Raw genomic sequence first — 24,784 nt, 5'->3', positions numbered from 1 at the left:
CTTTTAAGCGCTGTATGTCATCCTGCGCATGTTTGCTTTCTCATGTCTCAGGAGTTTATTGTCAGTAAAGTGCTGATCACCATTCCACCTGCCACTCGCTTACCTGACAGCGTTACTTCAATAGACATCCGTCTAGATTCCTTCTGCTACTTAGAATGGACAAATAGCAGAGGTAAAGCTATGGCATTAGGTTTGTGTTCATGTTGAGAATTCTGCCTTCACAGCAGCAGCAATCTCTTCAGACCAAAAAGGACACATATTCTATAATCTATGGCGTTTCCTTGGCCAATGATGGTAATAAGTATTAAATCAAACCTTTGGCTGTGTCTGAATGGCTGGTTTTCTGAATGTTATAAGTCAGTTTATTACCTGAAATTAAAGAGCTGATGGATCATTAAAGACCATCTGAATTAACATTAATAACATTTTAATTAATTTTATCTAAAACTATTGAGGGGGTGTGGGGGGCGTGGTGGCGCAGTGGGTTGGACCGGGTCCTGCTCTCCGGTGGGTCTGGGGTTCGAGTCCCGCTTGGGGTGCCTTGCGGCGGACTGGCGTCCCGTCCTGGGTGTGTCCCCTCCCCCTCCGGCCCTACGCCCTGTGTTACCGGGTAGGCTCCGGTTCCCCCGTGACCCCGTATGGGACAAGCGGTTCAGAAAATGTGTGTGTGTGTGTGTGTGTGTGTGTGTGTGTATTGAGGGGGTGCGGTGGTGCAGCGGGTTTGAGCGGGTCCTGCTCTCCGGTGGGTCTGGAGTTCGAGTCCTGCTTGGAGTGCCTTGCGACGGACTGGCATCCCGTCCTGGGTGTGTCCCTCTCCCTCCAGCCTTGCGCCTTGTGTTCCCGGGTTAGGCTCCAGTTTGCCACAACCCCACTTGAGACAAGCGGTTTCAGACAGTGTGTGTGCGTGTGTCGAAAACCATTGAAAACCACATATCACTGACTTTGTTGCCTTTCAGTGTCAGGCAAGATGCAGTTGTTCACTGACCGCAGTGGGTATATTACCATTAATTTGTTGATTCAATGACACTCTTATCCAAAGTGACTCATAATATTTGGTACAATTATACAGCACGGAAGGTACCTTGATACAGCGTATAACAGCAGTAGTGCACAGTGGTTACTAGTTACAGGTTATAGCTCCAGGTTACAAGTTCATGTCTTCTTTTTCCCAGTAGGTATATATGGAGCGATTTCTTCCACACATGCCTTTCTGTTCCAGGCCGCAGCAGCAGGACCGCAGAAGCCGATCGGTCACGGCAGACGGCGTCCAAGCATTAAGCAGGAGCAGGTCCTCAGCGCTCGCAGGAACACATTTGCAGTGGCAGGTGTATGAGAGTTTGCCAGCCCACCAGCCAAGGTGTTTGAATGAATTTGTAGGATAATATATACATTGGTGTGGTTAAAGAGTATTATTACTTGAAGGTCTGCCAATAACTGAACGAGAGCTAAAATAACGCAATAAAGTAGGAGAGGCCCCACACAGACATTTCTAAGCAAAATGTGGATGTTTACTTTAGTTAAGCACCTTGCTTTTTCTCCCCGTCTACCTTATTCCTCGGTACTGTGCTGCACAGCGTGTCGCTATGATAGAAAACAAGGTATTCTCTGTGAGGTCCCATGTCTGCACCTGGTACATGGGAGTTTGCACCCAGGGCAGTGCCCGGCTCCCACATGCAATTTCTTAGGGAAATATTGCAGTGATATCACACCGTCGCCAAATATCCTGTTGCACAGCAACTGTGCTCAGAATTTGCATCCGTTATTTGGGCTGCGGCAACACAGACACATGGGAGGATTAATGCTCAGTCAAGACCAGGGGCTAATTCTGGGTCATTTTACACAGTAACAGTTCATTCCTTATTATACCAGTAGTACCATTGTTTTATTTAACTTCTAAGTAAATACATTGTGTATGCTGAGTGTAACAGACAGAGCCGTTGAGCAGCCGAACAATAGAATCCGCTGCAGAACGTTTTTATTATGAAAATCAAGCATCAAGTTGTGAATTTTCTTAGAAAAACTTTTTTTTAAAAAAAAAAAAAAAAAAACGATTTGAATGCGCTTGCCCCGGTTAACCGGTCCTAATTTGTTTTGGAAAATGGACTGAACGGAAAAGCCGGATAATGAGTCACGGACTTTTTGGGTTATTTTTTTTATGAGGGAAAATTCCAGTTTGTAAGTCCATCAATCATCCTAAATTCATCTCGAATTCAGTATCAATGTTGCCATGATCGGAAAAAGTTGTTTAACACATTAACTTAGGAACGAATAACAATAACAACACTATTGACTATACTCAGCCTGTAATTTTTGTGTGGTTTTACTGTTTCACTGTTTGTTTCTGAAAAGTAATTTAAAAAATCTATTGCTTTGTTCGATCGCGCGCCGTTGTAGTATCAAATAGGGATGTATAAAAGATTCCTCACTATTATCTACATCTGAGAGTTTTTTTTTCTTTTTTTTTGCAGTGTTCATCTGTTATAGAGGTAACACGGTAAGGCTTGTGAATTTTCTTTTGATTTTTTTAGTTATTTTACACTTGCCTTTTTGAGGATTATCGGCCCGGGTCTAGGGACAGCGATCTATTCGCGGGAATTTCTTTTTCACGCGTGAACGCGAACGGTAGTGTATTATAAAATACATTAAAATTTATAATTTCATAAAGTACATTTAACTATGATTGTGTATGGACTGGCTTGAGGGGCTTTAAATGTGAATAAATGAAGTGAGAAATTAAAGCGCAACGGACGGCGCGAGACAGACGACGCTAGCACACGCACGTGAGCGGCACGAGGAAGAGCGCACACGCCCAGAACACAGCTGCAGGTGTGGGTACGTGCTTCCCACAATGCAGTGCGTCTCACAGCCTCTTTCGCTCAGCCGCTTGGCGCAGTTTTCAAATGCGGTCTCAGCGTATGGTGCCCGGTCCAATGTCGCAGATTGATTAATGATGATCGGGGTTAATAATCTTCAACCTGATAAGTGAAAAACCGGATATCGAGAGACCAAATAACGGAGATGGGTATATACACAACTATAGTATAGGAAAAGTAATCATAATCATCCAAAATGAAAGTCATTGTAAATTAAATTCATTATGATTATCTATTTTCATTATGAAGTTCAAATTGTAAAAAAAAAGAAAAAAAAAAATCCATCATCACTAACTACAGTACTTGTCCAGTCCAGGGTTTTGGTGGTCTGAAGTCCGTCCCTTCAGGACACCTGGATAAGGTGCCAGTGCATAGCAGGGCAATCACACATGATACTCGCATTCACACACAATCAATCAAACCACAGGCAAATTAGATTCCCCAGTTCACTTAAAACACATCTCTTGGGATGGTGTGAGGAAAGCAGAGCACACAGAGGAAATCTTTTACATTTTCACAATTGTATAAATGAACTTTTAATTAATAATGCAGTTTGTGTTAAGTACTGAAAATTATATTATTCGTATTGTATCAGTAGTTTTTATAACATGCTCTCCCAGACCTCTATCCTTCAGAAATATAACTTACGCATTATATCAGACAAACAGTACATATAAAAATTGGTCAGTTTAATTACTAACACAGGGAACTATGTTTATAAAACACCACTGGCCACAAGAGCCACCTTGCAAATCCCCCTGACCCTTCCTTTCCTAAGGGGCCCAGTTTTATGGCTGTCTGCAGTGGAAAGATCTCAAGTGGTTTTGATTAATCATCAAACCACAGCAATGGGTCCAGCTGATGTGTTTAGCTTCCTGAAATCCATGAAAGGACCAGTACTTTGACGGACATCCGTAGTTACTACAGTCTAGGTTGCAGTGTTTATGGTGTTTATTGTCACAATGATGCAGCAAAAGCAGTTATCACAACAAGGCCCCATGTATGTATGCTAGTTATTATTAATTATTTTACCATAATTTAGCTGATGCCATTTTCCAAGGGGACTTGCAGTTTTAGGTACACCAAACTAAGTTACTTATAATTATTATACGTACAGGTAAGGGTAATTTTTACTGGAGCGATTCAGGGAAAGCACCTTGTTTGAGGGTATTTCTACAAGAATTGAGTTCAAACCCAGGTCCTTCGAGTCCAAGGGGACAGCTCTAAACACTACGGCACCCACTGACTAAAACTTCAGTTTCAGTTAATTTTCATTTTTCACTAATAAAGATTTATTTGCCTGTTGGCCATGTGGTTCAAGTCTCAACCACTTACAGGGGATAATTAATAGTGGTCCAGCTGAATTGAACTTAGGCAGTCAAGCTTGCCTTGTCTTTACCCTGGGGATTGGGGAACATACAGTATCATCTCGCACCCTCGATTAACACAGGTCCCCAGTCAGAGGAGCTGCAACATGTCAAAGCGAAATACTGACTTTACTTTTGTCATGTGGTGAAGTCACTGCTTGGTACAGCCCGGTAACCCTGTGCTGGAGGATGGGGGTCGGCACTGAGCGGGAACTGGGCCAGGGGGCTGGCTGTTGCGCAAGCCATCTGAAAGCACAGAGCTCCAGGCTACGCATGTCTGTCCAAAACTGAAGGAATGCAGCCTCCGCATAGAGCAGCTGCGCCGTTCTGTACCAGGGCTCCTACGCCCAGGATATCATCTCAGAAACAGGAGCCACACCCCAGATTCTTGGTGTAAAAGCATTTGCCTTTTACTGACAGAATGACTCCTGCATTTATCCTGAATGACTTCAGCAATGGATTGGTGAGGTAAATTTAATATCTGTGCTAAATTTAATTCTGACCTTATAAACCCCATGAAAAAGGGGCCGCAGATCATGTAGTGATCATAGCCCCCATCTTTGGACTCAAAAGGACATAAGTTCAAAATTCATGTACTTACCCAGAATTCCAGTGAAAATTACCTAGACATATAAATAAGTAAATTGAACGTACCGCAACACTGTAAGTCACTTTGGAGCACAGCATCAGTTGAATATATACATTTACAGTATGTAACTAAAGAGTTCCAGAAGAGAAATCACTGCAGTTATTAGACATGTATAAAACATGTCTTATGATTGTACTGTGAGCACCTGCATTTCAGAAATAGACAAAAAGAAATTAGAAGGATGTTCACAGGGGCTAACAGTCCTACTTCAGTTTTCCAAACTTGATTTTCAGTTACGAAATTTGTGTAGGTTTTATTTATGTTTCTTTGTAAATATTGCTCTCGGATTTCAAAGCTGTGATGACAGTAGTGATGTAGAAATTCTCCCCCAACCCTGAGTGACTGATAGTCACTTGCTCTTCACCCACATGTCCAGTTCCTAGACGTTGTATCATCTCATAAAGTTTGTAGTCCACTCAGTGTTATCATGGGAAATATTTCAAAACACAGTGTGATGACTTTTTTTTTTTTCACCGTTATCTGAAAATATACTCCTATAATTCCCCATGTGGTTTTGACAGACGTGAAATTAGTGCTGAATCATAATCGTTTCATTAGAACAGCTGTTGGGACAGAAGGAGTGATCAAGTGAAAATGAGTCACTGGAGTTTAGCACCACAGTGCATAACTGAAAAAAGGGAAAAGAATGCTCCAAAATGTCCAAGAGGTCTGGGTTCAGTGTTGGGAAGGAAGTCCGAGGCACATATAGCAGATCTACGTGTTTGTGATTTATTTTGTCAATCCATCGGTTAGCTGACTTCACTTTGCCCGCTAATTGATGACTGGAGAACACAAACAGATGAATTTCCATGGCTTGGCCTTAACCTAAAGAAATCGCTGTCAGCAACTGAGCGTTAAGCAGTTAAATATCATTTTGTTGGTACTTCTGTGCCACAGATTTTTACATTTACTTATTTAGCTCATGCTTTTCTCCAAGGCAGCTTACAATGTTTAGCCACCTACAATTATTTACCCATTTACACAGCTGGGTAATTTTTACTGAAGTAATGTCCTCAATTAGGGGAGGTGCAGTGGGTTGGCCCTTGTCCTGCTCTCCAGTGGGTCTGGGGTTCAAGTCCTGCTTGGGGTGCCTTGCGATGCACGGGTGTCCCGTCCTGGGCGTGTCCCTTGTGCCCTGTGTTGCCGGGTTGGGCTCTGGCTCCTTACGACCCTGTGTGGGACAAGCAGTTTGGATTTTGTGTGTGTTTTCAATCAGTACCTTGTTCAAAGGTGCTATAGCAAAAGGTGGATTTGAACTTGCAACCTCTCAATCCAAAGACAGCAGCTATAACTAGTGCCTGTTATCATGAGCCTTAGGTTCTTAATGGCAGGGCATGTTTATGGGACCAGAGTGAAGGTACTGGAAGCAATGTGACTGAAAACCCCCTGAGAACAGTAGTCTTCTTCAAGTGCGCATGTGTCATTGATGGAGCACTTTCATATCTGTGCCGAATAAACCGAATACAGTGCGCTCCTCGTATAAACATTGTTTATCCCATAAGTGGGGCATTTCACAAGGTTTCTACTGCTTTTCTTGATTGCTGTAAGCAACTGCCTGTTTTATCAGCAATTCATGTAAGTGGAATGCACCGAAGTAACAGAAAACAGCCACCTCACTTCAAAAGAGACCGAGCAAGGACGTGGTGCAGGAATCTGGGACAGAGATTAAGCACTGTCATTTGGAGATATGGGTGGGGTGAGATGGGGTGAGGTGGGGTTCGTGGGGGGTGTTCGTGGGACAACTTGGGTGAGTAATTGGAAGTGTGGGTCAAAGAGGCTTTACACAGAACTAGTGAATGAAAGTGGTGGAATTTCTCCCCCAAAATGCTCCCGCTTTATAAAAGACTCCTCAATTCATAATAATAATGTGTTCCTTAAAGAAATAAATAAAACAGGCCAAAATCCTGCAATATAAGATTCGGTCATTGCTTTAAAACTAATACACCGTCTGTGTTATGCCACATCTAATTCTTCTATTACAAAAGAAAAACAAAGTTCTTTTAATTTTGACATGGTTATTTGTTGGAGGAAGCTGGGGAGAGCTGTACTAGAATAATGATTTCTGATCTGTTCATTCTGGGCATGTTAGTAGTCATGGCATCGAAACTGAGATAGCATCGTGGAACAGTGAAAGGGAAGACTTTAACCTCCATGACTTATGGGTTTCCAGTGCAAATCAGCACCTAGGAATGCATTTTATTAATTGCACAACTTGAATTGGATTGACCTCCTCCCCCCTCCAGGATCTGAGAGGTGAGCGTGGTCAGGACCTGGGTAGGTTGCCTTTGGTCAGGAGTTTGCAAAGCGAACAGAAACCCGACTCTAACCCCAAGCAACGGTTCACAGTAAGTGGCTTTTAATTCAAAGTTTGGTGAACAAAAAAACAACAAATGCAGCATACAGATTTCAAACTGTGGCATAGATATATATTTAAGGGGGGGGAAAAGGCAAACATTTTGATGCGCTCTACTTATAATACATTTTCTAATATCAAGGAGTTTTTAAGGTGTTATCAGACATATACACAATAATTCGGAGTGATGTATGAAAAATACACATTAAAAAGCAAAATGTCTTTTTCTCTCCAGCTGTCAAAGTATTATTTATATTTCTTCTTCATAAATTTAAGACATAAGTTACATTTTTGCATGGGAGTTTGTTAAAATGGTATCCGTGGACCAGCACTTTATAAGTCAACATCACGAAAATTTCGCCACATAGCCAGTGTGACTTTTATATCTTTTACGAACTCCAAATTAAGCTCCAGCTCCTTGTTAATATGTGACACAATTATTGGAATTAGGGCATCTTGCCAAAAGCATCAGCAGCAGGTGTTGATGGAATTAGTCTTATGGAGCTGTCATTGAAATAACAGCGAGGTCTCACATTTGGAATAATAGATTTTGGACGAGCTCATATGTGAAGTGCGCTCACGGTTGCTGTGAAAAGAACGTGCGGTCCAAGGAGACAAAGCTCTCCTCGCAAACTGTCTTTACAAACGTTGATATTTTAATTTAGGCAATTAAATAAATTAGTCTCAGACTTCTCACAGTTACAACAGTTTAAAAAATTTAAAAACTGGACATGCAGATCACATGTCAATATTAACATTAAGTAAATAAGACAAAAGGCGTTGGACGGATGAAAAAGACTGGATTTTAGTCGAGTGGAATGGTTCGAAGCTGGATGGACAGAACTTTTCATGGGTGAACGGGGGACTCTGTACATGACAACGGCCAGTATCACTGGCCTCAGTGCTTCGGGCAGCACCGCGACCTAACTCCCAACCTCCCTGACCCCCACAGTGCTTGCAGAAGACGAGCGGAATCCCAGTTCGAGGACCTGCGTTCCAGCAAACAGTCTGTCCGTGGGTGGCATGCAGCCACGGGTGGCACGGAACTGTGGGCGACACGCAGCCGTACTCCCTCACAGTGCCAGCTGCAACTTGCTCAGGTTCCTCTGGTGCATGTTGTGATGCCGGACCAATTCGTCCGATCGGGCAAACTTTTTCTGACAGTTGGGCCACCGGCAGTTGAAAGGCTTCTCACCTGAGGACCAAATGGCAGTTTCAGCTTGGAGGGAAACAGAGAATGAGACCAGAACCAGAACTGATCTATATCAGAAATACTGCATAAAACAGCATGCTTAAGGGGAAATAGTAGCAAAAGGTGCTACATAAAATCTAGAGCCACAAAAGACCGCTTACCGAGTATCTTAACAGAGTCTGACAACACAGTGGGATTCTGGTCTCTGGCAGATACACAGCAAGGATTAATGAATGTGAAAAATAAAAGTTTACGCACTTGTTTTACCTGTATGAGTCCGGGTGTGGGTCTTAAGGTGGTCAGACCGTGAGAATTTTCTCTGACAGGTATCACACTGGAAGGGTTTAACTCCTATGCACACAGGAGAAGAGAGACACTTCCAGTAGAGGCCCAACCTGAGGGAACCCCCAGGTGACAGAGGCCATCGTTTCGAACGAGCACAAAAAGCAGGTCTTTTTCAAATATAGTAGCTAAATTATATTTTTAATACATGATGCATCATGCATTCTACATATTCTTTCTAAATATACCGCATGTTTAAAATATTCAAAATGCATTACTTTTTTATTAGAGAGAAAATCATCACTGTATACTTTTACTGTAAACTGAATCGAAATTAAATCATTACCTAATCATTATCATACCTTTACATAACCTTTCTAATAATTTTTGGTGCTCTTACCTTGCTAACATTATGTTCCAGTCGTTTCTCAAGGGCTTAATATTTGAGAAACCTTTCTGATAATTGTAATTTAAAAAATTGTTTTCCTGTTTCCAGGCATTTGGCTTTTTCTCTGCCAGAAAACACCGTGTGGCAATGCCATTAAGAGCTACAAATTAAAATAAATTTTATTGATTGATCATTTGTCGCTTGGGTCTGATTCTCGGGTACATTCGAAAGATATTCTTAACCCACCTATTATCACTAATGAAATTATTGATTTAAAAAATTGTTTAATCTCCCGTCTCATTAAATGCATAGATTACAGGAAATCTCTAACAGAGGAACCGAAATTTTTTTGAACAATCATATATATCACTCAACTTATTTGTGGTACTGCAGTGTACACACTATGATGTACCCATACAAGCAAAGAAACATGAGACGTCTGCGTCTGTGCGTGTTTGTGCGTATGAAGGAGACATGCGAACAGCGCTGACCCGTGTGCCTTCGCTGGTGCCTCTTCAGCTGGTCGGACCTTGAGAACCTTCGACCGCAATCTGTGAAGTCACACTGGTAGGGCTTCTCGCCTGGGCAGACACGCAGAGAACAGAGGACAGTCAATTGTATCACTTTCAGAAAAGCAATAATCCTGATCCTCTTTTTCTGAGCCTACATGCCATCAGCGCTATGCTGTCTTTCAATGGCTCGAAACCATTTATCCATATTGTTATTGTAGTTGGAATATACTGGGTAGGTATTTTAAGCCAAATATATTCATCAGCAATAAGAAATTATAATGGCTTACTAATTAGTCCAGCCTGCTCTTCAAGAAATCTTGGGATCGGACACAAATGTCTGGTAATAGTTGGCTTTTTTTTAAGTGCCCGTTTACAGTAGTTCAGTGTCCAGAGTTTAAACTCATTTCAAAGCGACTAAATGTTCTCTCTCTATCTTGAAATCTGCTTCATCTTCTGACTGTTTTCACAGAGGGCGTTGACAAATATTTAGGGAATAGCTCAGTAACCACATTATGGGGTAAATCCACTGCCGTAATAGTTCACAAGACATTTGACTGGGTCGTGGGCTGGTCTCCAGGGATGAACATTTCCACATTATCATTTGTGTTAATTGCTCTACCAGAGCTGTGCTACTTCAGAGTGATATTTCTTGGAAATGAAGCTGAACATCCAATTTACAAACACATTAGGAATGTGTGTTGTTATCCATTAACCTGTCCTACTGGACTTCTGGACTTCAGAACTGGATTCTATCCTAGATATAACTCTTCTGAATCCAGTATTATACAAGACTCTTCTGTAGGCTGTGTACTGTTATGTACTGTTATGGCCTCCTGGAAAATACATTACAGTAATTCATCCTTTAAAGCTTTTTGTTTTTAAAATAACTTTTAAAAAGTACAATTTATAATTCTATACACACACACATACAAATATACATACATATATAGGAATTGAGGGGGTGCGGTGGCGCAGTGGGTTGGACCGCGGTCCTGCTCTCCGGTGGGTCTGGGGTTCGAGTCCCGCTTGGGGTGCCTTGCGACGGACTGGCGTCCCGTCCTGGGTGTGTCCCCTCCCCCTCCGGCCTTACGCCCTGTGTTACCGGGTAGGCTCCGGTTCCCCGCGACCCCATATGGGACAAGCGGTTCAGACAATGTGTGTGTGTGTATATAGGAATTAGTTCACATTTAAAGTTAAAGTGTTTTTCTGTGGGAGGGGGTGTGGTGGCGCAGCGGGTTTGATCGAGTCCTGCTCTCCGGCGCGTGTGGGGTTCGAGTCCTGCTTGGGGTGGCAGGGCTGGCATCCCATCCTGGGTGCGTCCCCTCCCCCTCCAGCCTCGCACCCTGTGTTGCCGGGTTAGGCTCCGGCTTCCCGCGACCCCACGTGGGACAAGTGGTTTCGGACAACGTGTGTGTGTTTTTGTGTGCTGAATTTGTTCTTTCCTTAACAGTTGTAAACTTTGGAAACATTACCTATCGTGGATATTCTGGTAAAGTTTTATGCAGCTGCTCGTGTGACGAACATTGGTTCACATGGCGGAAAACAACAAACTAACTGTACTTAAGAATCACGCGTCCGCATCTAAGTGTCTCTTCCTGCTAATGTGATGCACGCATTGTATTTTCTACGAGATGTACGTCGCTTCGGAGAAAATCGTCCGCTAAATGAATACATGTAAATGTAAATTACCGCTATCCTTACCTGTGTGTTTCCGACTGTGCATCTGTAAATGGGACAGTTTGAAGTATCTTTTGTTGCAGCCAGGGTATGCGCACATGAAAGGTCGCTTCTCGTTGGTCTCCGAGGACCTCACAATCGAAGGGGTGATGCCCGGCACCCGGCGGACATCCTGCCAAAAGAAGGCGCCATGAGCGGGAGCAGACAGCGCCACACACACAGAGCGGAGTACGGGGACCCCGTGTACACGCACCGTCCGAGTCAGAGGGAGGGGGGCGCTGTTAATGGCTGTTGGGCTCTTCGTAAATGACCTGTCAGACTGAATCAGGTAGTACCACACAGCTATAATTCGCCACAGATGAAGCTGAAATAAGCCAGTTAAAGCTGTCTTCTGTTCATGCTATAGCGTGTGCTTTTCCAACAGAAAAAAGTAATTTGTCTCACTTAATGGCCACATTATGTTGGAATTAGCTGTAAAAAGATCATCCAAATTTTCCTATGTAGCTGATTTGTTATTTAAATGTGAGCCGTTAGTTACGGATATTGGGCAGACCCTATCTCAGCCAATCTCTCCAACTCCCCAGTATCACCCAGCGCTGGTCCCCATCTGCTCCTAATTAGCAGCATCTTAGCATAATGGGCTTTTTATGCCCCAGTGGTGTAATTAATGCACTTTGGAAGTTATTGATAAGTAAATTACCAAAGTGTTTTATGACCCTCCTGTCTGGATTATCTGGTGACCCCACAGGGAGGCCAACACCAAAGTCAGGGTGCATTCCTAGATTCCCAAAATTGAAGCCATCTGCCATCAGAACTTTAACCACCTCCTGCACACCATGTTTGTCATTACGTCATGAATATTTTTCATGGTAAACATTTTTATTTAAAAGTTGTTTATGGAAAGACAGAATACTGCACCTTCTGCTTATTAAACCCCAATTCAGAAACTAAAAAATGATAAAAATGAGAGGGGCTATGCAAATAGCTCACTTTCGTTTGAAACGATTCTACAGTCCCCCTCGAGGATGTCTGTTTTCAGACGGGCATTAATTAAGGTATAATGATTTATTAACGCTGGCCTGCACATGGAAACACTATCTTTATTGCTAATGGACTTCTTGAAAGTGATTCTTCTTCTCTCTTCGTTCTAAAATACCTTTAAAATGCCTCCACCGTTCTGGCCCTCAAACAGCCTGCAGTGTGTCACTTTTTCTTTTCCTCTCTCCAAGCTGTATTTCATGCTCCAGCCCCCTTCAAGGGAAGTATATAGTGGAGTGGACACCAAGGGGACGATTCCAGCAAAGAGCCCCGGTCCATGCCCTGGTCCCTGTCCTACTCCGTGGCAACATCTTCTGCCCATAGTGCATAACAAAGCCTCTTTGCAGGGAGGTGGATGCTGAGGTCATGGCCTCCAGGTGACCTCTGGCACTGACCTGGATGCCTCGGAACACGCCGTGGGTGTGGATGCGGTACTGGGTGCTGCAGCTGTACACCATGGGTGTGCTGGGGTCACTCTCATAGCCTGAGGTGTGGCTGCAGGGAAATACAGGAAATGATGGGATTTAGGGGGAATGTTGTGCACATTTGCTGTAGGTCAGGTGTTACCCGATGGAGGCTTCTGCAGAGTACCACCTGGAGAAGATGTTTAATAAAAATGTGCCCACTATGACCTTTTAGCTAATGACCTTGAATAAAAAACAATTCAATGCCTAAATGAGGCATTAATAATTAAATATAACAAAAACTTTAAAAAAGGACAATTTCCACAGTGAGGAACAATATGGGCAATAAACAACAATATGAATGACCTGTTACAATTACAGGTCTTAGTAAAGCAGTTTGAAGAATGCCTTTCCATGTGTACTGGGGCAGAACTTGCCAAAGATGTTGAAGGATTGGATTACAACAACAAGTCCCAGTCAAGTGTCTGGAGAAGTATAAGAGAAGTGGATTGACTTGCTCCAAAGCACAGAGAAAATGTCCAAAGCGGGAAAAACTTTCCTTTTGCTTTGAGTCGGATTGCCTTTTGCTCCATTAGACAATAAATTCACCTGAACTACACGGGGTAAGACTCCATGAAAGATAAACGATCGAGCCTGTATCGTCCAAAAATGTAACGTATCCCGATGGGTTGCAGCCGTTCGTTGGTCTCTGCAGGGGCTCCACGGAAGCCTGCTCATGGGCACTTGACAAACACCAGGACTAGAAGCTATGGTGATGTCTAATGCTGCAGCTCCATTCCGTGTTTGTCCCATAGTCTCTGTTCTGTAGTCTGTCATATTAGCAATTTCAAAAAAAATATAATAATCACAAGTGCATATTTGCATATAACATGACTAAAATTTAGAGGAAATGAGGGTAGAAATCTCTGAAGAGTGCATTAAAATATCTAGTATTTCCCTCTGTGACATTCATTCTCTGCCACCTTTGCTCCCTTGCGTTATGACCATCTGTCTTCACATTTGGTACATCTAGTAGCCATAAGTTGTAAATATAAAATATTAAGAAAGTCATTACTTAACACATCTGGCAGCTCTGATTTAATGTATACATATTTTTAAATAAAGCAGGATTATCACAGTCATTTGATTTTGACAACTCTAAAGAGTTTGATTTTTGCCTGTTTGATAGTTCCCAGTGCCATTGTACCTACGCTCCAATTCCTCTCGCAGGTTATTCTGCTTTTACCTCATCTTGGAGACTGAGGCTAGCGGCGAGGAGCTACTTTAAAGATCGAAAAATAAAAAAAAAATTTAAAAAAAACAGTGATCCTGGAAAAACTGGCAGTAGCTACTAAGGCGGGGGGGGGGGGGGGTTCAGAACCCTTACACCTGACGTATGTTTCAGTACCATAAAGCCTTCTTTGTCCAGACAGCCAAACCCAGGACAGTGTGAGTTGTGCGCATAAGTAAATCTTCACGCAGTTCATTCATCCATTCATTTTGGAGATAAACACCTCAGGTTCATGGCAACTGAGACTTGAGAGATTGGGAGCAGTGGCGTTTATCTGGAAAACACCCATGAAAACTTTGGCTTGTGTCCCCAGAGATGAGACCACGTCTAGGACTGATTTTCCACAGCTAAACACCATAGGCCCTACACTTAGCAGCAGATTAGTCATTCAGTCATCTCTGCCTCTCTGCTCTGGAGGGGTGGAAGAGGGGTCAAACCCTCCCCCACGCCTAAGTGTAGCTCTGGATGGTCTCTGGAAAGTCAGGGCACAGAGTCATTCCATTGTGTGCTGATCCGCTTCCCAGCTCCGCAGGGACGACCTCTTCCTCCATTACATGTTGGAGCGTGGTCAAGGCTGATGCTCAACTTCGGGAAACATTTCACAGGAAATACACCCCAGGACAGACAAAACAGTGTCTAACTCAGCTCGCACTCAGGGGAGCACAGGGTGAAACAGTGGTGCTGGGGGAGAAGGGGGGTGGTTCTGTACTGTGACCCAGCATCAGAGCCTTGCAGGAGTCACTGTCTTCTCCGGCGCTGGAGATAACCCTTGGACAGGACGCCGATGAGCTATCACCACGTGTCAGTGACCACGGGCCTCCTGAGGCATTCAAGAGCTCGTGGAACAGGGACCTCCGTGGGCCACAGAGTCGCAGGCCTGATGGGGTGAACGGCACCTCAGATTACCGACACCGGTAGCTTTGATCGCGCACATTGTCGAAGCTGGGAGTGACGTGATAGATTGGGGGCAGATGAAAAAACACTCAACTTTTTTCAAGGATTTCCATTGGACTATATAGCCATGCGCGGCAAAAAGGCTTTTCAAAAATGTAAAAATGAGTGAAGTCATGACAATGAACCAACACCGAACATTTCTAAATCATTTATGCACAGCCTGATTCACTGGTATCCAGTGCTAAGTCATGGGATTCAGCGTAGCATTTTGGTCAGATGTGATTTATTAGAATACTTTCTATAACGAGGCTTATGGCAGAGGCTTATTCAGTGGAATGAGGAATTTCGGCGCTGACAGGTCGCGTTGACATACCTCTTGATCGTGGACGTCAGGGTGTTAACAGGGTTCCATGCCACACATTCCAGCTGAGATGCCATTTGGTATAAATTATCACTGCCGTGATCAAAACAGCAGAGAACAGGAAAAGTAAATAAATTTCACTTCATGACAGCAAGGATGGGTTTTAAAAAAGAGTGAAAAAGAAAAAGGCTATTCTCTGTTCACCTTAAGAATTTTGGACAAAAACTACCACGAGTAAAAAACGGCTCCCTACAAATGGGCATCCTAGGTAGCGGTTAATGAACGCGCCATACAGGAAAAGGTAGATCCACGTCACAAATCAGCAATCCATGCATTTCTGCTACTTTTTCAACTCGAATAACAACCCAGTATTAAAAACCCAAACTGCGGGACCATTACTTAACTTGACAGGTGCTTACACGAACAAGTATTTTCATATTAAACACAAGCAGTTAGATATCTCAGCATTTCAACAGAAACTGGGTCCTCTTTGCACCGGGCAATGTGGTGCCTGGTACGCAGCGGTCAGCGCGTGATGATTCCAGCTCTTACAACACCATCCTGACTGGCTGCCAGGGACAAATATTTTGGATGGAGGCAAATTCCTAGGAGTGCTCTTGCGGGTCTTATTAAGTTTTTAGGCTTTAAACCATGCTGATTCCCATTTGTCACAGGCTCTGGACATTTTCATCCATTTTGCTGACTTAAGCAGTCCGTCGCTCTGGGCCTGCGGGCCTCCGGCAGGGCTAAGCTTGAGCTGGAGGCCGGGGCTGGCCCGTGCGACCACGTGGCCGCACCTCGCCGCGATGTCGTCTGGAGTTCATCCCAGCGGTGGCGCGGGTCTCACTCGCGGAGGAGCGCCTCGGCTCCGACGTGCTCCTTGCGGCAGCGAGAGCGTTTTCGCCCTTTCCCTCTCTCTTCCCCAGCTTCTCATTTATAAATGTGGCTGAAATGTTCTTTCCGCGCCAGTTCTCCCACCTCAGCTTTTCACCAGCTCCGATGCTCTCTTCCCTGACCTGCCATTGCGCGCTAATCTGCTGTAAGTCAAAATCTCAGTCCTGAACCATTACTGAGCCAATTTGCAGTCCTTCCCTCTTAGTTTAAAGTGTACAACTATATGAAGGCTTGAGGGACCTGTAACAAAGTGCAGTTTCATTCCAGTATTTCATGAACTAACCAGATAGCTGGTGCTGACTCATAGGGAAAGTATCGTCAACTCTGAAGAGTTTAATGCTTTTGAGAAATGGCTCTGACTCAAACGTATCCTCTTCCAAGTAGCCGCATCAGTCTGACAGAGTAAATCGCAGAGCTGCTGGTACCATGCGCTAGAAGAGGACAGCGCACTGGCTGGATTTGAGAACTCCCAGCCCCAGTTCCAGTCGCTATCTGCTGTTTATGACATGGGGAGCAGCAGAACCGAGGGAATGGACTTCCAGTGCAAAAGGTGGGGTTGACTCATGCGCTCTTATCAAAACGATTCGGTTATTTTGGAATCTTTATGTTCCCCGAGCAGAAAACAACATGCCCGCGGTATTTCAGGAATGCTGGCTAATTTTGTGCCGGCTCAGGCCTTTTGCATATAAATAACATGTCGCGGTATAGCCAGGGCAGAGCAGAGCAGGGCCCCGTCGTTTTGAAGACAGGCACTAATCGGAATAAGGAATTCTGAAGGAAATCGGTAGTACATCACACAGTTTATTTTGGCCCACTGAGCGCAGCTGCGCAGCTTGCGACCTTTGCACAGACAGAGCCGTACTAAGGGCTCGCGCTGAATTTATGCCGCCCGTTTTCCAGGTACGGATCTCAGTCACAAGGACACATGGCTCCGTACGCAGATGCGCATTAAAGGGTTATTCGGAGTACCGCAAAACAGACATAGTCACAACTATTCCCTGCGCAAAATGAGTAAGTCACGGAAGTGACAAAAATATGCGACGCTGCCTTAAGCTTCAGTGCTGGCTTTTTTTTTCTTTTTTTTTTCCCAGTGCATTGCTGCAGCCAGAATTCTTACAACAGATTATGAGTCACCTTGTGACCATTTTAAACAGCAAAAAACATTCAGTTCCAGCAGGCGCCCATTCATTCATTAAGAATCAAAGTATCAGAGCGGTTACTAGCGTCGTCACTGTCTCAGAGAAGACAGATGTCAGCTGCGCTAACTCGGGAATGAGTTCAAACGGCATGGTTTGCGATTGCGATTTTTGCAACGGCTGCTTGAATTCACCTAAAAGTAAAACATTTTTAAAAAAAGCTGGGAAATAACAATGTCATCAGTAACAGGCTTCATCTGTGTCCAAGGACTCTATTTTTACCTGCATGCACTTATTTAATCATAGAGCAAGGTACATGGCTGCGGGGGGGGTTATTTACTGCTCATCCGTTTTTTGTCTTAAGGTTGATCGATGTCTTTATTTTGAAAACGGCACAAGTGAAGGTCTTCTTACGAAGCCCACGGGCTCCTACAGTTCCTCTTCCTTCCTCTTTTAGCCCACCGCCTCCTTCCTCAGTGTCAGGACACACTCAATGGCAGCTTGACTTTTTGGAATCTGTTATTGAGTGTGTCAATTATTGTCCACAGACAAACTGTCCCTCCCGTGAAATCACTGCCAAACCGAGCCCCGCTGAGCACTGGACATCCTGTAAAGTGACTGCACTGCGTATCCCTGCGCTTCTGAGCCTCTAGCTACGCGCCGATCGAGGCTGGCACGCATCCATCAAGTGATGTTCACCAAAAAACAGGGTGTTTCAACCGTATGGCTGTGCAGCCGAAGCTGGTTGGAAAAAAGGAAAACTCTAAATTTAGCGAAGTACCGAAGCGTTGTTTCTCCTGCCATTAATATGGTTACATTCTGCTTTTGACTCTTGGTTCCGTTGGCTACGTGCTGGTGTTGACAAATATACCACCACGAATATACCACTCGTGGAAAAACCTAGAAATAATTTGCTGGGAGAACACTGCCAGAGGCTGAAGCTCTGTTTGTTTGGCACATGCACCGGGGAGGTTGTGAGAAGGTGACCTGCGGCAGAGGGTCGCTGAGTCACCGCGGGGTTCCGGTACCTGTTGTAGGGGCTCCTCAGGAGAAGCGCCTGGCTCCCCGTGCAGCTCTCAGGTGGGTTGTGGCAGCTGTACACAGGCGGGGGAACAGGGTACTGCTGCTCACCTGCACACAGAGCACACGTACGGACCCCCGTCACACCGTCATACAAACCACGCGGCGACATACCAGCTCCGCTGCCTGTTTACCGCCTCTCGCCGCACACCCGCCGCCAGAAACCACCTCCAGCTGCAGGCGTGTGCAACCCAGCGTTGCCATTTTTTCTGTATCCTCCTTGTGACATCAATAAAGCACACCGTTTGATTCATATGGCAAGCCCCGTTTCCTGGAAAATGAAATACTAATCCCAATGCAGTGGAGAGCAGTTCCGCAGTTAGAAATACTGCTGTAGGATGAAATAAATGCTTTCAAAACACAACCATTTGCGCGCTTCGGTAGTGCGGGAAACTTGAACTGGCGTTGGTCTGATTTTGGTTTATTCTCAGACCAGCCGCCATGCAGCTTGTTTGTGATGCACGACTCGTGAAGGTGGCCTGGATGCTACGACCCTTAGTAATCGCTTGGTGTATTTCAGGAGAGTTTGTATCTCGGAGGAGCTCGGAGATCAAGGAGGAGCAACGTACGCTGCAGTTATGAAAACAGCAAGCCTTCTTTGAAGCCATAAAGTAAACCTGACCTGCTTCTATTTCAAAGTGCCAGTGAAATATCTTTGCTTTTCCTTCGCCTGAAGACATTTTGGATTGGTCCCCTGGCGGTTCTAAACTTTCCGAAAGTCTCTCGTATTGCCGTTTCCTCGAGTTATCACTTCTGGAGGGGAAGGCGAAATTTACGTGAACAACATTAACAGCAAACGGCCCTTGGTGTTTACTGACGTTTCGCACACCGGCCGGGGGAGAGAGAATAAGACGCTATTTATTTATGACTATGAGGACTCCATGTGACGTTTGACCTCCGTGTGACTCCACAGTGGTAACTGTAACCTTATTGAAAAGAACACATGTAACCTCATCAGAGACCTTAACATAAGTACACATATAAAACACACCCATTGACTGCATGTGACTGCATTAAAATTAGTGAAGATGCCTATATGTGCAAATCTATGAACAATTTTACTAAAATAACAAGATATGAGCCCCAGGCCATACCCATGTTGGACTGCTGGGCGATCGGGTCTTCGTGCTTGAAGGAATGGTTGGGGAACTGGGATGAGTGGTTGGGGAACTGGGAGGAGTGATGGGATGGTGTGTGACCGTAGTTGCCAGCACTGTCAAATGGCATCGTACTGTAGCCTGTAGAAAAGACAGAGATAAGGTATGAGGGGACATAACAGATAGATTATTCTCTTTTTTTCCTGAATAGTACCTTCGTAATTAAACCACCAGAAAAAAAAAACTCAGATGATCCCCTGAATTCGCCTGTATGCTTGTAAAGTCCTTACTGTATATTCACAACATTTGAATGAGTAAAACTGCCTTGGTTGCCCTGTGTCTGAGTAAGAGAAGCTGAGAGTCTGTGTAAGTGAGCAAATGTAATGAGAACTGGAATCCGTTGTGGGCAGTTTAGAGTTGGGAAAAGAGTGCCTTTGAAAGGGAATAAGAGTAGCTGGAATCAGTTGTCCTCTTAAGTGAGTAATAATAAGGACTGGATTTTCCTCTGAATGAATGAGTAAAGGTAAAAGTAACAGGAACTGAATCCCCTTAATAGTAACTAAGATTAAGGCACATCAAGTCCCTTTGCAAGCTCATATAAGGACCTTCTTGCTCTTTACTCGGCCCCAAGAGAGTAAGAGTAAAGAGCGGTTCCTGTGCCAAAGTTACAGTAAGAGGAACTGAGTGCCCTAATGCTTACGTAAGAGTAAATTGAATTGAGTTCCTTGTGAGTGAATAAGAATGAGTAAGGCTGGGTCTTCTCGTGCCTGAGTAAGGATAAGGGGAAATGGGTGCCTGGTGATGGGAACCACAGCCTCTCCCCAGCCCAGACGCAGCCTGTCCTGCTGGGAGCAAGTGAGAAATCATCGCAGGTCAAGCTGAACATCTTTTCACTTCTCGCCTCGCAAGCCTCAGACCAGGCTGAGGGTGAACCACATCGCTCCTCTGAACCCACACTGATGCTGCCTCGTAAATCACCCCGTCACCATTAATTACCGGCCACCACTTTCACAAAAGCCCCGGCGCAAAACTCATTAGAGGGATCTATTTGTCTTCTGCTGGATCCCGCCCACTGGTGGGGGCAGGGGCATCGAGGGGTTGTTCTGGCCTCATCGTGACAGCGGTGCCACCCTGGGGATGCTGGCACCTTTGCTCAACACCGTCCGTATCCTCGCTTTGACTTTGTTTCTCGGCCAGCTTCGGTGAGCGCTGGCTGAGCACAAACTTTGCCAGAAGAGGGCCAAAGAGGTGTCAGGGGATACCTCCCGTGGATTTCTGACAGAAACCCACACAGCATTCTCAAATTCCCCTTAAATCTCATTAACTTCTTATCAAAACCTCCTGCTAAGTAGGGGGTTCATGATATGGTCCACATTTGATTGGACAGAAGTGAATTTATACATTAAATAATACATCAGGACCAAGAAACACTGGATTTCATTGGCTAAATTATGAGTAGTTAGTTTTTTTTAATTAAAATGTTTTGTCTTGTATTAATCATATTGCTGTTTTTGTAGTTACTGTGTCAAATGTACAAGCCAAAAAGTTTCTTGTAGCAAAAACTTTCTAAGAGCTTAAAATACAATCAACCATCTCTTTCATATAGTCTTTCGTTATTTAAGCAAAAAAGGTAAATCATGAAGAGACTTAGAGGTGTTTACTTTAACCCATGTTTTTAGATTTTAACATTTGTTTTTAAAACGGAAAAGAAGGCAGAAAATAGTAACTGAAAAGCAAAAAGGAAGTTTTGTGAAATAAATCTGAAAAGTCCACATGTAAAACTCTGTTGCTTATTCCCTGGAGTGGAGAGAGAGAGAACTAAAGTAGAAAAGTCAAAAAGTCAAACCCAGATCAGATTAAAATGTATGTCTCCATTGGCCCTGATAGCTACATTTTCAGTTCAGTGCCTGTTTCAACATTGTCTCAGAGGGTAGTCTTTCACTTACTATTGTAAATCTTGGGGAAAAGAAACATTTGCAAGCGTGGTCTCTGAATCATTCGGTCACATGCAAAACGAGCTCCATCCCACAGCTGCCGCAGACTCCTTATCAGCTCAATAACTCACAAAGCAGCCTTTTCTTTCTCGCTCACATTAACTTCTTCGCGCCTATCCACGTACAAACGCTCAATAACAGTTGGGGCTCTTCCTTTCGTTCGTGGAATGGACCCTGCACGACCTTCGTCGGGCTGTTCCGAGCGGGCTTGCTCCCGACCGCACTCTCCGGTGTTTGCCTGGTCTAAAACTGGTGGAATGCAACAGTTGGATGTTCGGAACCAGACTTTTGATACCGAGGTCTGTCCGAATCCCCATCAGACCTAAGGGGCGATGGAAATGTGCAGAGTGCAGATTTACACATCCATCTGTATGAATGCCCTCCTGTCTCCCCATCCTCACCCAAGGAAGGGGCTCCAGGTACGGTAAGAGACCTGTTGATGAACAAGGTGATGGGTGCATGGTTATATGGGACCATCCGTTTTGATCTTATGAAGAGACAGGCATTTTAATTTTAATCAGTCTTCCCACGCCCAGGATGCCCATAGCGGCTCAAGCCCTGGCCTTGAATGCTGCAGGAAGTGTCCCCTCATAAGAAACCCGCAATGTGTCTACTGTCCAACTACACAGCTGGAGCTCTTCAGAGCATTTTAGCTACAAAATATCAACTGCAATCCTTTGTCTTTCTTATATTCATTCCCAAACATTATGTATATTTAGAAGCTTGAACATCATTATTTATATTTACAAAATTGTCATTAATATTGCATTTACATCAACATATAATAAAAGAAACTTCTTTAGAAACACATTTTCCATGGTATTTACAAGTTAATAAATTCATTAATCTATTGTAAAAATCAGTACTTAATTTCATTTGGAAAATGAAATGACATCAGGCATCTGAAAATTAACAGATAAAAGTCTTGAAGTTCTTTTAAGATAAAATATATGCTAAGTTATTGTAAATATGTGCAAGCAGTTCTAAAAACACTATATATTTTATTATTCTAAAAAATGTCATTTGATCGATACCATTAATCTGATACTCTGATAATCTGTTCGCCTAAACTGCTAAGGGACCAGTATAAACATCTTGTTATGATTTTGTTGTATCAGTAAATTATGTAAATTTGTTAGGTACATAAAATTATAACACATTTCACTAATTTAAATTTTTCAGCCTGTAATGTAAATAACGCAGCTGAAGATTTCAACAGGTACAAATCCATGTGGAACATCTTTGATTTAAGTTGAAATATAAATAAAGTGAGTGAATTACACTATGCTAAATATGCTTAGTAAAAGCAAATATTGGTTTAATTCGTAAATGCATTGCCTAAAGTGATATACAACTTAATACGTGTGTACATTTGTAATCTTAAAATGCAACGGGTACATAAATACAGTATTTGACTATCCCCACAAAATTAAAAAGTGTATACACAAGTGTTATATATCATTTAAATATACTTAATTTTGAAATAATATGTATACTAACAATTTCTTCTGATTATATTTATACCACAATAAATTTTGAAATTCTTATTTTAACAGCAAACATTACAAACCAAAACTAAACTTTGTACAGTAGTCAGCAATTATGCTACCCTGATTTACTGCATATACACTTGCAATTTCTTGCTGAAAAATTTATTTTATTAGAAAATATCAAATTCCTGTTTTTAGATAAAATAGGACATGTACTGAAACGTAAATAAAACAATTTATACAAGACAGAAACTTGCGCAAATCATGAACATTTCCAGTCATGATAAAGTTGTGTGTATAATTTGTCACTAAAGCAATGCATACCTCGAACATACACTACAGTACAGGAGTGCCCTTCATTCACCTCAGTGGGGTTTGGGGAAAAAAAATCTCAGCATCGCAATCCCAGGGTGAATCTTGAATCGCTCCACCTTTGCACCTTCGTAATGTGAACTCACACAACTTTCTGACTGGTAAGTTAGCATATTACATTACAGTATTAGTAAAGTATTACTGGACATTATTTGTTGCATCATAACTTCCATAAAAGTAATGGCAACACACTGTTTAGCGAGAGATGTTAGGCCTCAAAAGCAAAGGAGATGTTAAATGAGTGTACAAACGCATTCCTACCTTGGTTTCTGGAGGCAGGCTGGCTCTCCATGCAGTTGGGCAGGTACGGTCCGTTGGTAAACATCCTGGGCTGGCTGGGCGGGGGCTGGCTGGGCGGGGGTCCGCCGAAGGCGCCGTACCTGCAGGCCCCTGTGCCGGTGAACTGGCCGGAGAAGTGGACGGTGAAGGCGCTGAGTCCACAGTGGGGGTCCTCGTGCGGGTCAGCCGTCGTCCACCCGGGCTCCTGCTTGATGAAGGAGTGCGAGGGCAGGGAGCTGTAGGGTGCTGCCGTGTGGAAGTCTAGCACAGGTGCCCACTGAGGGGCGCTGCTGACGGGCAGGGCGCAGTTCCCATTGCCCCCCGGGAGGGCGGGAACCGGCGGCAGCAAGGTGTTCAAGTCTCGCACATCTGATCCCATCAGGCCACGAAAGTCTGTAACTACTAGGTCGCTTTCTGCGTGATAACACGGCAGGGACTGGTTCGCAGCCCCAGCTGTACAAAGAGTGTGTACGGAAGAAGCTAAATGCGTTGATCCCTGACCGGTCCTGTTTGTGACTCAGTGCAAAATTAAGTCCGGCAAAGTTTCATATTTGCTCAATGGAGATGTTGCGCTCTTGTCCTCAAAACTGTCCATACAGCTCAAAGAAGGAAAGCGCTAAGGTCTAATGTCCCAGTCCATCTAGTGGAGAAGAGCTCGTGCGGAGCAGGAGTGTCCCAGCTGGTCCCAGTCGTGCAGAGGTCTCAGCGCCACCAGTGGAGGAAACTGCGCGAGCGGAGGAGCTGCCCTCAACTTCTCCCCTCGTGTGTGTTTTCTTTGGAGTCCCGAAAGCTCAAATACAGTCTGACTCAGGGGGCAGTAGGAGGAGCCAAGGCCAATGAGCATGGAGGATGAGTCCTTCTACATCACTCCTGTCCAACTCATCGCCTCTCCGCTGTCACCTAACAGTGTGAGCGCAGTGAGTGGGAAGTGAGTTTGTGTTTGTCCGTGTGTCGTCGTGTCGGACCGCGAGCACGCTTGTGTGCGAGAGGAAGACGGAGGAAACGGGTGGCGGGGGATGGGATGGTGTCATAATAATTCAGCTCCAGCATGCACATCTTTTCATTTACTCCAAGCACAACCAAACACTACTTTTACACAGGCAGTGAGTGCATTGTGAGTCTCGATTGTAAGTACATCGCGTAAATCTAACTGTTACTGCA

At 44.1% G+C, this 24,784-nt stretch overlaps 1 protein-coding gene across 5 annotated transcripts; it reads right to left on the bottom strand.

Moving 5' to 3' along the window:
• Nucleotides 1-7,267: 7,267 nt before the first annotated feature.
• LOC108941307 (Wilms tumor protein homolog) lies at nt 7,268-24,386 on the bottom strand. 5 transcript variants are annotated; one of them, XM_029256473.1, is made up of 9 exons: nt 23,606-24,386; nt 19,486-19,629; nt 18,340-18,442; nt 15,294-15,374; nt 12,727-12,826; nt 11,318-11,465; nt 9,596-9,685; nt 8,693-8,785; nt 7,268-8,437 (listed from the first exon to the last, which is right to left on the bottom strand). In XM_029256473.1, exons 1-9 carry the CDS (start codon nt 24,000-24,002, stop codon nt 8,316-8,318), a joined length of 1,278 nt encoding a protein of 425 aa, XP_029112306.1. In that variant the 5' UTR covers nt 24,003-24,386; the 3' UTR covers nt 7,268-8,315. The 5 variants fall into 5 exon arrangements, with proteins under 5 accessions (XP_029112306.1, XP_029112307.1, XP_029112310.1 ...); XM_029256474.1 differs by having other exon boundaries at nt 8,702-8,785; XM_029256477.1 differs by lacking the exon at nt 23,606-24,386 and adding an exon at nt 23,337-23,422.
• Nucleotides 24,387-24,784: the final 398 nt, after the last annotated feature.

The sequence above is a fragment of the Scleropages formosus genome, chromosome 11 (assembly GCF_900964775.1).
Source record: "Scleropages formosus chromosome 11, fSclFor1.1, whole genome shotgun sequence".
NCBI classification, from domain to species: Eukaryota; Metazoa; Chordata; class Actinopteri; order Osteoglossiformes; family Osteoglossidae; genus Scleropages; species Scleropages formosus.
The sequence above is the reverse complement of the archived record's forward strand: the minus strand, read 5'-3'. Positions and strand labels throughout refer to the sequence as shown.